The following is a 15875-nucleotide window of genomic DNA, read 5'->3' on the forward strand; positions in this document are numbered from 1 at the left end:
GTCTTGAACCACTGGTATCAGCAAAGGTATGAGAAGTGTTTTGATTCCAGATACATTTTGAAGCTAGAAGCAACACAATTTCCTGATGGAGTGCCTGGGGGATGTGCAGTAATGAGATGTTCTAAAACACTCCAGGTCTTTTGTTCTGGAGAACCGGGAATAATAGGAAGTGTCAGGAGTTTTGATTTTGGACATGCTAAGTTTGAGATGCCTATTAGGCATCCGAGTGGAGAGATGATGTAGGCAAGTATTTTTTTTTAAATATCTCAAGACAGAAGATGCTATGTTTAAATAACAGGTACATAATTTCTCCAGACACATCCATTCTCAGCCCCAGACAAGGTCTCTCGATGCATCCAGCGTGCTTTTCTAAATGAAAATTCATATATACAAGCCCTTGGACCAGAGAAGCTTCCTTGAGAACTATTTTTTCTTATAGGCATTTTACAGTGATGTTGGTATAACCAAATTTCTACTAAGAATTTAACTTTACGCTTAGTTGGGCAATACAACGAAATATCTAGCTCAGTTTCTTTATAATCTAACTAACTGCCTCAATCCACCTGTAAAACATCAGATCTTCCCCAAATGCTCTGTGTATGAGGGGGACACATTACTCCTTAAGTAGTACTTTACATGTGTGCATTCTTCACTGTAGTGCACAAAATGACTCTTCAGAATATGTACAGCACTTTTTTAAAGTGTTGACGTTTTCTCTCTTTTCCAAAACAGCAAATTCTTGACTAACCATGTCCCAAACAACCACCTTCAACCCTGGGATGTTAGCAAAGCTGTAACTAGGGACTCGATTCCTCCCGGTTACACATATTCTTGGACTACTTCTATCAACCACAATAAATATGGGCTTAAAACTAGACAAATTCCCCAAGTTTAATTAAGATTATCCAAACAAAAACACTGGGGAAAGAAATCTGCTGGTCTCCTTTCCAAATATAATGCATCCCAAAGTAAAATATAAAAGTTTTAGTTTAATAATGTACATAAAAGTCTTTGTTCAAGTATAAATGACAAGCTTGATTTTAAAGGAAATCACCCTCTGGTGGCCCAGCTGTAGGAAGAAAGAAAATCATCCCCATCATATGTATATAATTGCATTCTAAAGCAATCTTGGGGACCTTGCACACCGTGTTTGGGGTCACATGTCACTGCTCTACTCCAGGAACATGGTCACATGAAAGCAGATTGTAACTCATGAGTTATTATACACTGGGATTTTTGCAAATAAGGTACTTCATGAGGCAGAATGGCAAAAAGGACATTTAAATGCAGAACTTATATTCATCTACAGGAATAATATTTCCCAGTTGTGAACTAATTACTATGCTTGGAAAATGCTAGCATCCTCATAAATATTTTGGTTAAATTAGGGTGCAAAACCTGAATTTTGCAAACTTCGAAAAGGCACAATTTTGTGACATCTCCTAAGCATTTCTCTGAGAGCCTAAGGAATGCTATTAACTTCATGAAACATTTCACTCTCTAGAAGAGTCTTCATCAAGAAGATGCCTCAGAGGTAAAGACTTCCTGAGGACTGTAAGAAAAATCTGTGGGTTCATTAAGTGGAGGAAAAGAAACAACTATGAAATGTAGGACCAGCTGAGAACTCACCGTGAGGAAGGGATGAAGTGTGATAGGCTTGCTCCTGGCCCAAAATATTACTATCCTTCTATAAACTGCTGGAGTGCTTTTTTCACTTTACTGTGGAACATTGCCATTTCTGCGAATGGGTTCCAAGGCATGCCCTTGTAAAAATGCAGCTGCAGCCCAGCGTGGTAACTGCACGAGGCAGGTATGGATGCGTTCCAGATGTGGGGAAGATGATCACAGTCATTCACTCTTTCTGGGAAAGAGTATGAACCGACTGCTTTCTCCTTAAACATCACAAGATATCAGCTCTACTAAGAAAACTGATTGGTAAGAGTAGAAAGGTGGGTGATTTGGGAATATGAAGAACCCCGGGAGGTGGGGCAGGCTAAGAGGAGGCCTCCGAGTCAGGAGAGGAGGCCAGCAAACATCACAGGTTTAATGGACCCCAAGGGCATTAGGGGATAGAGAGGGCTGCAAAAATTGAAGTAAGAAAGACCTTGTTCTTAGGAAAGGAGGTGGAAATTTACACTTTCCTTCCTTCAAACTGTTCACAGTACCCTGTTGCCAAGATCCAAAACTCAGGCAGGTACCTTGAGTATTAAAGGTCAGCTATGTTAGGGTTTAGCCTTCCTCAGAAGGCTTGGCCTGGTAACCCATGGTAGCATGATATTGTTTCTGTGGGAAAAGTGTTTCAAAGTGTAAGCCAGTTGTTTGGAACACGATAGAGAATCTCTTCATAAGATTACTCACTTCTGGGCAATTCTTTATGTGCATTCTCAGTTTTAGAATGTAATCAGTGTGTTTTGAATCTCCAAAATATATTCTGTGGTATATAGAAAACAAATGAACCTTTTATAAGGAATTTTAAAATGCCCAACATTTGTGTTACCGAGATGAAACTTTTGTACCGTACATTCATATACAGCAATACTCCCTACTGACATTTATTACTTAAATGATATAGGTGCTGCAGAATAAATGTCTCTGTTTCATACATATAGCAAATCCAACAATCTATCACTTCGATAAACCATTCCATTAATAGGGAATAACTACAAATATTCTATACGCAAGTACTTTGTATCGTTCTGGAAATACAATCAAGAGGCAATGCTTTAGGGCTACACATTAAGGCTACCTTGGTTATTTAAAATGTGTATAAGCAACAAGGGCACTTTTGCAAAAGGTAGTATAAATTAAACAGTATCTCCATCTTAGGAAAAGAAAAGCTATTACAAGCCAGCTACACATCCAAAATGGTATCTTACAACTTCCTGCTATTGTTCTAATGCAGGACAGATTATTGCTCATAACTGCACATTTCAGAACACAAAGAAACTTTCATATTTTTGTTACCTTTTAAGCAAGGTGACATCAGAATAAAAACTTTTAAAATTAAGCTTTTTTTTCTGTTAAAGTAAAATTTATTACAATACAGTAAGTGCAAGTGTTATTAAAAATGCTGGTTAAAATTATAAAGTGTCTATATAATTTTTCTAATATAAATATTGGAAATAACAACTTTAACAGTTCTATACGTACATAGTACACTGAAAACATAAAATCATGCACAAGGCTAAAATATCACTTTGCATATTATCCTTTTAGGTATCACTCTTGTCTTCTCCTGATCCCAGCATCATTCCAGAATATGAAGGGGTTACAAACTTCAAGGTTTCAGTGTTTTGACTGTATGTCTGTTATCACACATTAACAATGCTTTAAAATCATTCCTTATATTCTAATCACGTGGTTCCAGTTCCCATATTTCCCTTTCTCGATAGGCCTTGGACAAAAAGTTGAGCTAGAAAACCTATGATTACAGGACCCAGCATGACATGAATTTTCAATGACTCATTTAAAAGTGGCATAAAGTGTTTCATATATATATATATTTTTTAAAAGTCCTACAGGACATGAAAGACAAGTACATCACATGTAAATAAAATTAAGCAGCTCACCCTCTGCTTGCTTACTTGGCTCCACGTCTCTATAGAAAGGAGAAGCCGAGCCATGAAGAAGACAGGGCAAATCAGAACTGCTGGGAGTGTGTGTGTTTGGGGGTGCTGGTGAAGGTGGGTGGGCAGCAGCCCAGGGAAGGAACTGGGGAGAAATGTCAGATTATGAAGGGAAATCAAACGGCGTTACTTATCCATTCTTCCCCATCCTGCTAAAGCAGGGGCCGTTTCCAGCCCAGCCTCCCTCCCCTGCCTCCCAGTGGGGGATCTGTCCCCCCAGCACTGTGAAGGCAGCCACTGCCTTTCAGACAATGTGAAGTCATAGCTGTTCCCCACACAGAACACTTCACAAATGTGAGGAACAGGCTATACAGTATAGGTTTGGACATTTCACAAATACCAAGGATAGTCTGAAGTAGGCCTCAACATATGAGGGGCAGGGGAAACAGTTTTTACAAGCAGCTAACGCCCAGAGAGGCTAAGGGGTTCAGCCAAGGGGAAGGCAATGTTTCTTCCTTCATGACAGCGCTTCTCAGACTTTAATGTGCCTGCGATTCACTTGGGGTCTCATCAAAATGTATTAGGTTGAGGATGGGGCCCCAGACGCTGCATCTGTGATAAGCTCCTATGCACCACGCTTCGAGATGCTGATGCTCTTGGTCTATGGACCACACTTGGAGAAGCAAGAGTCCACAACATAAAGAGGGAGCCGCCTCTGTCTCTCTGGGCCACAGGTATATCTTGGAAGTCCTGGGCAGAGCTGAGACAGCCCCAGCGCTATGTGCCCACTCAAGCACATCCCCGGGCCAAAGGTGGAGATGCAGCACACTGAGTGAGCAACTGCCTACAAGACTGTGTTAACATATTTTCTGAGAGCACCATGACTATATGAAAAGCTAAACAAATAACATAATTCAACTTGAGTAAATGGAGAGGTCTACTGGCTGGGAATAAAACTAACCTTTTCCCCATGTAGTCCTCCTTAAAGTGAACATGATTACAAAGGTATAAAGAAACAGTGTATTAAATTTCATGGTAAAAGGCCACATGTGCACACATATACATACAGTATGAATTCTAAGAAATTAAATGCATTTTATCAGAATAAAGTACGTGCTACCACTGCTCCCAGCTAAAATCATCTCCTCTTCCAAATACAAGGAAAAAACCTTGAATTGTAAGGAAAATCACTGCATTGCCTGCCAGCACCAGGCCACAGGCTCCCCACTTGATCTGAAACACAAAAAAAGAGGATTAAATCTTTACTTTCTTTATACTGTACTCTTTGCAAATCTGTTATTTTCTGCTTCAGAAACATCCAATTAAATATTACATAAAACTGCTAAAAGGCTTAATAATCTAATAGACAGGAGAGAGGGAACTGTTCAGTAATTAGTCTAATTACTTCGTGATGCTTATTAATTAAGTCTGGTATCATCCTTAATGTTTTCCCCATTAGACATATTTCTCTACTTGTTTTCAGTAGACAATGACTGCCTTAAGTAAAATACATGAAGCAAGATTACAAAGGGTCCAATTACAATATTGGGTACTGAAAGTTCTGTATGTATTGCCTTCTTTCATGAAAATAGGAATTGGAGAGTTATGGATTGATTTGTTTCTTTTCTAGGCAAGAAAAGGTTTTAAATAATACTCTGTATGCAATAAAAAGAGCTTTCCAGCAGGGCAGAGTTTTCCAGAGGCACAGCTGGGGATGAGAGTACCCTCTAGTGGGCATTTTTTGTTTTAATTTAACAAATAGAAAACATCAATGAAAGTTTCCTCATAAAACGTGATGCAGTATTTGAAAGGTAAAAATAGAAATCTTTAGGGCAAAATTTAAGAAGTACTAGTCTAAGGCACAAGAAGAATAAGATCATGAAAACATGACATCTAAAACCTTCCACGCGGACTTCCCTCATGGCGCAGTGGTTAAGAATCTGCCTGCCAACGCAGGGACGGGTTCGATCCCTGGTGCAGGAAGATATCACATGCCACAGAGCAACTGAACCTGCGCACCACAACTACTGAAGCCCATGTGCTGCAACTACTGAGCCCGCGTGCTGCAACTACTGAAGCCCGCGCTCCTAGAGCCCGTGCTCCGCAACAAGAGAAGCCACTGCAATGAGAAGCCCACGCACTGCAATGAAGAGCGGCCCCCGCTTGCCGCAACTAGAGAAAAGCCCACGCGCAGCAACGAAGACCCAACACAGCCAAAAATAAATTTTAAAAAACCAAAAAACAAAAAACTTCCACGCTTCTGTTATCTAGACAGAGTTCAAACTGGCCTGGCATTCCAGACCCTTCCCAGTCAGGCTTCCCCGGCCTTTCTGTCCTCAATCTCAACCACTCCCTTTTTGCTCCATCATATTGGACTGCTCTTTATTCCACATACTGCATTTTTGCACTTGGGTGCCATTCCATACAATAGCCTTCCCTACTTTACTCAAAACGTTATTCATCCTTAGAGGCCACATCAAGTGCCAGTAATTTCTCTCTTCTTGGTGCTCCTATGGCATTCTGATCATGTTTTAATGACCACACCTGGTATATTTATAGTACATTTGCCCATCAGGCTAGTTTCTGTGCTCTTTGAGAACAGAGACAGTATCTGGTTCTTATTCCTAGTGTCCTACAAATAGCATATACACCAAAGATGTTTACTGCATGAATAAATAACACTTGTGCAGATCTGATATTCAATGCACCAAGTAAGAGTTTCATGAAGTTGAAACAGTATGTCATTGTGGGAAATAAAAGCAAATAGTATGAAAGACAGTGAATGCCAAAGAACTGAATAAATTATACCCATAATGTGTATTTCAGAGACAAAAAGAAAAATTTTATATTGGCTATCGATGAAATAAAGTGCATATTTTATGTCAAGACAAGAAAAAATTAAACATAAAATTTTTCTCTGCCTGTTTGGGCCTCCTCCCTCCCCTTCAGTGTGTACTGTGCATCTGCATTAACCAGACTTCCTTCGGAGATAACTTTCCTTTTTAATCTCATAAAGGGTCACAAGTGCTTAGGAGATAACCTTCCTTCTTAATCCTGTAAGGGGCCACGATTACCCATGACCCACTACTTACTTCATACATGCCAATCTGGATTGCGTAAACTGTCAATAGTATGTCATTTGACATATAACCATTTGTCTCTAAAACTTATGTAACTGTGATTTGATCTCTAACATGTGGAACAGTCGTCTTCCAGGTTATGATCCTCAGGTCAGCCCAAATAAAATTTTCCATTTCTTTTTTAGGTCGATGATTGATTAATTTTTTTCTTCAACAATATGAAGATGTCATCTTATTCACTGTATCTTCTAGTACCTGTACAGTTGTCCCTCAGTATATGCCTATTGTGTTGAGGATTGGGTCTATGATCCTATCTGCAGGAGAAGAATTTGATATGTTGTGATTTATAATAAGAATTTGGTCTTTGTCCCCACTTCTTGCACAGAGCTTCTAAAACCCTTGGAATTTCCTAAGTGATGAGAGTGGTAAAGGTGACTTTTTTATGTGAATGAGGTAACTTTGGAAAGCCCCTAAGGATAGAAGCCGGTTGCAGGAGGAGACAACCATGTGACTAGACAGTTAGAACTTTCAGTTCCTTCCCCCAACCTCCAGGGAGAGGGGGCTATGGGGCTGGAGGTTGACTCGATCTCCAGTGGCCAGTGGTTTGATCCATCATGCCTGTGTAACGAAGCCTTCATAAAAACTCAAAAGGATGGGATTCGGAGAATTTCCAGGTTGATGATTTGCTGCTCTGGGGCAAGTGGTACCCTCAGAGAGGTCATGGGAGCTCCATGGTCTTTCCCCACACCTTGCCCTGTGCATCTCTACCATCTGGCTGCTTCTCAGTTATATCCTTTTACAACAAACTGGGAATCCAGTGAGTAGATGGGTTCCCTGAGTTCTAACAAATTAATCGAACCCAAGGAGGGGGCCATGGGAACCCCTGATTTATAGCCAGTCCGTCAGAAGCACAGGTAACAAGCTGAACCTGTGACTGGCATCTGAAGAGGGAGGCAGTCTTGCGGGACTGAGCCCTGAGCCAGTGGAATCTGCTGCTATCTCCAGGCAGGCAGAGTCAGAATTGAGCACACCTGTAGGACACCCAGCTGGTGTGGAAGAATTGCTCCTCAGTGGTGTGGGGAACACCCCCCCCCAATCCACACACACACACACACACACACACACACACACACACACATACACACATTGGAATTAGGTGATCAGGACCCCTTTTGATGTTGACTTTGGAACTAGAAGAGTATTGCTATAGTAGTCTCTGGATGGCCCTACAATAAAAGGTAAGGATTTCAGAACAAGTCTAGAAAATAGCTTACAGTAGAAAAAGCAAGAAATCACTTGGTCTGGCTAAAAGTTGTAAGAGAAACAAAGAAAGCATTTTGCAAACATGGGCAAGATACTGACAGGTAGCTCTAAATTGGGGGAATAGAGAAACTAAAAATATGCCTGGCCTTGAGGATTAAGTCGAAGCAGGGGAAATGAAATTTGTGGTTCCAGACGCAGGCCTGTGGAGTAAACTCAGCAATAACTGGGCAAAACAATAGATAACAGAACTTACCACGGCCACACGAGCAAGAATAACAGGAAATCCAAAGGCAGAAACAACAATTCCGGTAGTGAAAAAATAAGCCAGTTCCCGACAGGCACTACTTGTTGCATCGGAGTCATATGTTGCTCGTTTGGCAATGAAATAGGGGATGGGAGAGATGGCATGGAATATCAGGACAAACAAGGGCCAGTAAACACTGTTGGTTGCACCCAGAAGAAACCCAAAAGGAAAAGTTACAGTTACATCATAATTAAAGATATAGTACTGTTTCAAAGTTAATATTACTTTAAATGTCTAGGTCAACGATTATTTTCAGTTGTCACTATTAATACATGAGATGATTTCTACCAGGAACAGCTAAGAAGTAGCGATCATTAAAAATTACTAGTCCATTAATCTGCAGATAACTTATATTGTGTTAAGAAACAACTATACAATGTAAAATCTAGAATCTTTATTGTTTTCTGTATTATTGAGCTGTAATTTCTTTAGGGACAGAATCTTAACTTAGTCATCTTTGCTTTCCCTATAGAACATAGCACAGTGCCTTGCACATGCTAATTCAATAGAGATCTTTGGAGTGCATGCAGGTGGAAACTTTCACTTGCTTGGAATAAAACCCAGATTCCTTGCCCTAGCCTACAAAGCCTCACATGATTTGGCCAATTTCTTCCATTCATTCTGTGCCATCTTCCCTTCGTTCGCTCAATCTGTAGCCACACCAGCCTTTCTGCTCCTTAAACACTCCCTCTGCCTGAATGCCCTCCCCTGCCTCATCAAGCCTGATAAGCTTATTTATCCACCAAGTCTCAGCTTAAAGACAACCTCTTCTATGCAGCCCTCCCTGACTCTCCCAGGGAAACTGAGATTTATTTTCTCAAAGCTCTCACTGTACCTTGTACACATCTCTACTACAGCTGTCAGCTTACTGACTGGACTGTTTTCCTGTCTCTCACTCGTAACGAGAACTGTAAGCTCCTTGAGGACAGGACTGTGTCTCTTCATTCTTGTGTCACCAGCTGGTCCAGAGGAGGTTTTCAATAAATGCTCATTAAATGAATACATCAATTTTAAGAAGAGCTTTTGTCTGCACAAATACAAGTGACCCAGGAAGGGACTGGGTTCATAATTTGGACTTCATTAACTCGTTGGTTAGAGCTTGGTGCTAAACTGACCGAACTCCCTCATACCCATACTAACAGTGACACAAAGACACCAAAAAAATAGTTCTTTTGGAAATGATAACTTACCCATAATCCTCTAAGGCACATCCCAGCATAAGAAAAGTCAGCCCAATAGCCCCACTGAAGGATAATGCCACAAGAGCTGTGAAAAATAAAACCAAGAGTTATAGGTCCCAGTTGTTGTCAGGGACTGGGGGCGGGGGGGGAGAGGAATGGGGAGGGACTCTTTTGGGGTTGATGAAAGGTCCTGGAATTAGAAAGTAGTAATGGTTGCACAACCTCGTGAATATACTAAAACCCACAGAATTTTACACTTTAAAAAGGTTAATTTTATGACATGTGAATTATATCTCGATTTTAAATGTTTTAATAAAAAAAAAGAATGCAGTGATTTACTTATTTCATTGGTTGATGTTACATTTGACTAGCAAATGACCACCTATGTGCATCATTTTTAAATCATCAGGTGGCGGAAGAGCTCAAGCCTTTCCAGTACTCAACCCCAAACTAACGTATGAATTCCCTCTATATTTGTCCCAAGAGCCAGCCAGCCAGTTGATACAACTCCACTGAAGGGAAACTCACTACCACCTGAGGCAGGTCATTTCATTCTGATAGTTTTTAAATGCTGAAAACACTTTTTCCTTAAATTGAACCCCAAACTGCCTCCTAGCAATATATACCCTTTGATCATTGTGCCCCCCAAACCACAGTGCTTCAAGTATTTGAAGATTGGTGCTTCCCAATTAGTGTCCCCTGAATATTTATTCCCTGCATCTGTTACACTAATCTTTGAGGAGGCAGGAACATACTTGTTTTGTCCACTGCTGAGTGGGAGACGGAATTTGAGTTGTTAAAAAATCTTGAGCTCTGAGTCACCAACATGGGTTCAAATCTTAACTCTGTCACTGACTGGTTGTGTGACCTTGGGTAGAAGGTGAACCTCTTTAAATCCGATTTTTCACCTGTAAAATGCGAATAATGGTGCCACCTTATTAGGGAGTTTATGGGAATCAAATGAGATAATCTATGTAAAGTGCTTGGATGTGCTTTGATAAAGGTAGCAATCAAAAGCACAGGACACTGAATTATCCAAATATTCCTCTGAAAAAAAACCATAATACTCAAAATTTGTCACTGACTAAACTAATTAACATTTTGATTGCTTCCTTTTACTTTAAAGGCAATTTGGGGAGACTTCTATAGGAAGATACCAAGGTGATTTTAAAACATCTGGGAGTACACAGATGTTAGGGGACAAGGAAGCACCGTCAGTTTTATATATTTTTCCATTTAGCACATGTCACTTTTGGAAAAAAAAATGTACAAAAGTAACTTGTCCCGTATTGTTTCATTACAGAGGATCTTTTCGTCATTGGCTTTGTCCCCTGCCTGTGCCTGATCACCTGCACGACTCTCTCCTCCGGGAGACCATGCAAAGCTAGGAATCACAGATCTCTTCCTTCTGTTCTGGGACACCAGTCACTCAGAGGTCACAACTATATCGCCAGTTGATGCTCTTTACCCCCCTTTTTCTTTTTCAGGAATTGCATCCTCGGCCATCTCTTAAACTTGGAGCTAACCAGGAATAGAATTTCATCTCTCTTGTCACTTCACACTCTTGCTGGGACATTGCATTCAACCCAAAGCTCCCTGGTACCACAAGGACCCAGCTACATCTGATGCTGCAGCCCAGAGTAGGTCCTAGGAGCTCGGCCTGCACCTCCAACTCCAATCTGGACTTCTGTGGGTAGCCAACAAGGACCTCAACTTCAACACGTGTAAAACTGAAACATCCCCACCTTCTCCTCCCAAACACACACTTCTTCCCTTTGAAGGTTCTATCTTCAAAGACCGACACCAACCCTACACTCCGTTTTCTAGAAAATCAGTAAGTCAAGGTGACTCAGTCTCCCAGACCTCACTCAAACACACTGCTAAAGACTGAGTGATTGGGCTTCCATGGTGGTGCAGTAGTTAAGAATCCATCTGCCAATGCAGGGGACATGAGTTCGAGCCCTGGGCCAGGAAGATCCCACATGCCACGGAACAACTAAGCCCGTGCGCCACAACTACTGAGCCTGCACTCTAGAGCCTGCGAGCCACAACTACTGAAGCCCGCGGGCCTAGAGCCGGTGCTCTGCAACAAGAGAAGCCACTGCAATGAGAAGACCGCACACCGTAACAAAGAGTAGCCCCCGCTCACCGCAACTAGAGAAAGCCCATGCACAGCAACAAAGACCCAACTCAGCCAAAAATAAATAAATAAATAAATAAAATTTTAAAAAAAAGTGACTGAGTGATTTTGTCCCTCCCCCCAAATTCATACATTAAATCCTAAAGTCCAATGAGATGGTGTTAGGAGGTGATTAGGTCATGAAGGTGGAGCCCTCGTGAATGGGATTAGTACCCTTCTAAAAGGGACTCCATAGAGCTTCCTTGCCCCTTCTGCCATGTGAGGACACAGCAAAAAGATGGCTGGCAAGGAACCAGGAAGCAAGTCTTCACCAGACAACAAATCTGCTGGCACCTTGATCTTGGAGATTCCAGCCTCTAGAACTAAGAAATAAATGTTGTTTAAGCCACCCAGCTTATGGTATTTTAGTCCTAGCAGTCCTAAAGGACTAAGACAACCACCTCTTCTCTTGTGCCCTCAGCTACTGTCCCCGTGTAGACCCTATCATCTCATGCCTGCCTTCATCTCATGACTCTGCCAATCCATCCTCCGCACAGCAGACAATGATGTCTCAAATACATAAAGCTGGTGTGACCCCTTCACAGGTGCTTTCACAGCCTATGAGTTGTTCTAGCACTGGAGGCGCACCTCTGCCATTGTTCTAGCACTGGAAGTGCACCTCTGCCCCGCGTCACATGTTCTCTCCACTTAGAATAAACTCTGCCCTCACCCGATCCTTTGCCAGGTGAAGCCCTACTGATCTTTTTAGATTCAGATCAAGAATTGCCTCTTTTGCGAAAGTGGTCCCCTGCCTCCCTGGAGCAGGGTTCAGTAATCCCATCTGTATTAATTTCCTAGGGCTGCTATTAATAATGTACCACAAACTGGGTGGCTTAGAAGAACAGAAATTTATTCTCTGACAGTTCTAGGGGCTTGACACCTGCTCCCTCTGAAGGCTCTAAAGGAAGACTCCTTCCTTGCCTCTTCCTAACTCCTGGTAGTTGCCTGCAATCTTTGGTCCTCCCTGGCTTGCAGTTGCATCGTTGCAATTTCTGCCTCTGTCTTCATATGGTATTCTTCTTATACGTCTCCATGTCCAAATTTCCCTTTTCTTATAAGGACACTGGTCCTTGGGTTAGAGTCCAACTAATCCAAAATCATCCTAACTTGGTTACATCTGCAAAGACCCTATTTCCAAATAAGGTCAAATTCACAGATACTGGGGAGTTAGAACTTGAACATATTTGTTTGGGGGACACATTCAACCTACAACGCCATCTTTGTGCTCCCACTGTATCTGAGCACACCTTAGACATTTAAACAGTAACAATTATTTCCAGCTCTGTCAAACAACAATGACTTCTCATTTATCTTTTTATTCCAAGCCTCAGGTATACAGTAGTCCCTCTTTAAAAGTTGAATAATCTGCAAAAAGCTTCCTTTCCTTAGTCCTTTTCCATTTCATAGCCTATCTTCCTTGTTACTATATCACAATTTCTAACACATTCACACATAAACATTATTATGTGATAGTTTCCGGGCATGACTAAACACAGTGTAGTGCTGATACTTGTCATCTGCTTTCTGCATTGGCTTCAAATGGATATATTTCATAATGGACACTGTCCAAGTAAATCATGTTTACTAAATTAATGCCGAATATAAAAGTCAGCCAGAAATAATTTTAAAATGTGTCTGCTACTAACAGTTTCACACTCAGCTAAATTCCATAGTGAACACACACATGTGTACAAAGACACCCATATGCATGTTTACAGCACATATTGATTAACTGGAGAGGGAAGATCTTTGGGTACAAATATCAAGGATAGGAACTCCCACGTGGAAAGAGTTATGCTACTCTATTCAAAAGAATAGAAATCTAAGAGTGTCCTACCAAACCAACGGGAAGCCTTCCAATAACCTCTCCTACAACTGCCATTCCCCATTCCTCTGAAGGCAAATAGATGATGGAACTGGTGTTCTTGGTACCCCTTTTTAAATCAACTGCCCCATTCAAAAACACGTACTGCACAAAGACCTACTGTATAGCACAGGGAACTATAGTTAATATTTTGTAATAACCTATAAGGGAAGAGAATCTGAAGAATATATAATATACATATATATACATATATATATATCTGAACAGCTGTGCTGTAGACCTGAAACTAACACGATATTGTAAATCAACTACACTTGAATTTTAAAAAAAGTCCTGCACAAACACTACCTTCTTGTCTGTCCATAAATGAATAAACGCTGATGAAAGCAGCGATAAAATTCCACCTAATCTACTCTCCACAATTAAGACAAATACAGCATTTCAGGGCGCTTTCCGCTGACACCCGCCTGCAGCCAACTCTGCCCAATTGGAAGAATCATCGGGAACAACAGATTTAAGTGCCCCAATGCCGAGACAACGGCTCCTCTGGAAGAAACGGGAAACTCAGCGAAGCGGCAGGAAAAGGGAGGAGAGGCATTAGGGTGGACATGTCAGGAAGTGAAAGCCCAGTTTAAAACTCGGCAGAGGAGGGGGTGGGGGAACGCTCCCAGGAACTGGGAAGGAACCGGGGAGGTGATGCCCCCCGGGGCTAGCCGGGGTCTCCCAGGGAGGGACTGCTCCCGGCGAGGGCTCCGCCTGCAGCGACCCGGACACTCCGGGCAAAAGCGTGAAGGCTAGTATCCTTGCAGAAAAAGGGGTGAGGTTCCCCAAAACACGTCTCCACCCGTACCCCAAGGGGCGAAGGGAGCAGGCGAGCTGCTTCCCACCGGGAAAGGAGGGAAGGGTGGCAGGTCTGGGGGAGGCCGTTCCCCACCCACGCGCTGAAAGCGCAGCTCCAGGCTCAGCCCGGAGCCGAGGCGGCGATCCCACGGCAGGACCAGCGAGCCGGGGACCTCGGATGTACCTTTAACGCCCGCCATGTCTCCCGAGCTGGGGCCGCGGCTGTTTCCGGCTTCTTGCCACGGCCCCTGCCCCCGCCCAGGCCCGGTCCACGGCCGTACCTAGGGTGCCGAGCCCGCCCCGCCACGCAGAGCTCCGCCCCTGCCGAGCCAGATCTCCCCCGTCCCCGCCACTCAAAACCCCTCCCCTACCGGTTCCGATAGATCATCCCCACGGCTCAGCCACTCTGAGCCCCGCCCCCGCTGGTCTCCACCCACGCCACTCAGAACCCGCCCCTGCCGGTCTCGATCGACAGTCCCCCAGGCCCAGCCACTCAGAGCCCCGCCCCTGAGGGTCCCGATCTCCGCCTCCCACGCCCCCGGCCCAGTCACTCAGAGCCCCGCCCCTGCCGGTCCCCGCCCCCGCTACGCAGAGCCCCACCCCTGCCCGTCCCATTCTCCCCCTGCCCGGCCACCCAGAGCCCCGCCCCTGCCGGTCCGAGCCCGCCCCTGCCACTCAGAACCCGCCCTGCCCCGCAGAACCCCGCCCCTACCCCGATCACGCTGATAGGCTTGCCACGCAAACCCGCTCTCTCTCCATAGCCGCGACTTTGCTCCACTAGCTCTCCTGCTAGGTCCTAAGCATCTGCCTAATCCCGGAACTGGCCCCACGCTCCTCTCTTCCATCTGTGGCTGGGACCCTCGCTCCGCCGAACCGCTAGGTACGCGGGCCCAGACGCTCCCCCGCAGCCCACTCGCGACGCGTCCAGCACGGCGCGGAAGGAATCTCTGCCTGAGGGTGGAGAAGATGGAGAGGGGACTCGGAAAGTTACAGTCGGTAGAGGAGGAAGGAATACCCTCTCACTCTGGCATTACATTCTCGAACCCTAGCGTGCGTGTGCCTGTCTGCGTTTACGTAGCGTGGCTATGGCGGAGGTAGGGATGGGGACACCAGAGAAGAGGCCCCGAAGATCCTGTTGTTGGTCTGGCCTTGCCTTGCTTCATACAAACTTGAGCACTTTTCGAACACTAGCGTTTTCTTCGTTACACCCTGGTTTATCTATAGAGACAAAAACCAATAAGCTGTTTTGAGTCTGAGGCTTTCGTGAACCTTTAAATAAATAGCTATTATTTTTATCCTTGGGGCCTCAAGGTCTGTAGGTAACCAAGGCCAATTTAGACTTCACAGGGCCATTTCGTACTTTTCTCACAGAAACGGAGAGTTGTCTTGGTGGATACAATCTGCAAGAGACGTTAAATACCATCCGGTCGAAGCGCTTCATTTTACCTTTACGGAAAGAGGCTCAGAAGGGATAGGACTTGCCTGCTTCACACAGCTCTTTGGAGAAGGTTGGATTATGGGCCACTTATCTCTTATTCTAGCTGAGAAGCCCTCCACCTTATGGTGCTGCTCCGCTTCTATTGCTTTTTCTTAATTTTAATTTTGAAAGATAAAGGGGTTCGTGGGAATCCAGGTTC

General features: G+C 43.6%; 1 protein-coding gene across 1 annotated transcript; it reads right to left on the reverse strand.

Annotated features, from left to right (window-relative positions):
• Window positions 1–2576: 2576 nt before the first annotated feature.
• Window positions 2577–14562, reverse strand: LEPROT (leptin receptor overlapping transcript). Its single transcript, XM_082421328.1, has 4 exons — window positions 14423–14562; window positions 9404–9479; window positions 8163–8349; window positions 2577–4799 (listed from the first exon to the last, which is right to left on the reverse strand). The coding sequence occupies exons 1-4, from the start codon at window positions 14436–14438 to the stop codon at window positions 4683–4685; spliced, it is 396 nt and encodes a 131-aa protein (XP_082277454.1). The 5' UTR covers window positions 14439–14562; the 3' UTR covers window positions 2577–4682.
• Between the last annotated feature and the right edge of the window lie 1313 nt (window positions 14563–15875).

This window comes from Balaenoptera physalus, assembly GCF_965194825.1.
Source record: "Balaenoptera physalus genome assembly, chromosome: 1".
Lineage (NCBI taxonomy): Eukaryota > Metazoa > Chordata > Mammalia > Artiodactyla > Balaenopteridae > Balaenoptera > Balaenoptera physalus.

Excerpts from the sequence above, each read along its gene's own strand:
- LEPROT (XM_082421328.1), bottom strand. Across the intron at positions 8,350-9,403 it reads TGTGCCTTAGAGGATTATGG|TGTTTACTGGCCCTTGTTTG; the intron begins GTAAGTTATCAT and ends TGCAACCAACAG. Across the intron at positions 4,800-8,162 it reads TTCTTGCTCGTGTGGCCGTG|ATCAAGTGGGGAGCCTGTGG; the intron begins GTAAGTTCTGTT and ends TTTGTGTTTCAG.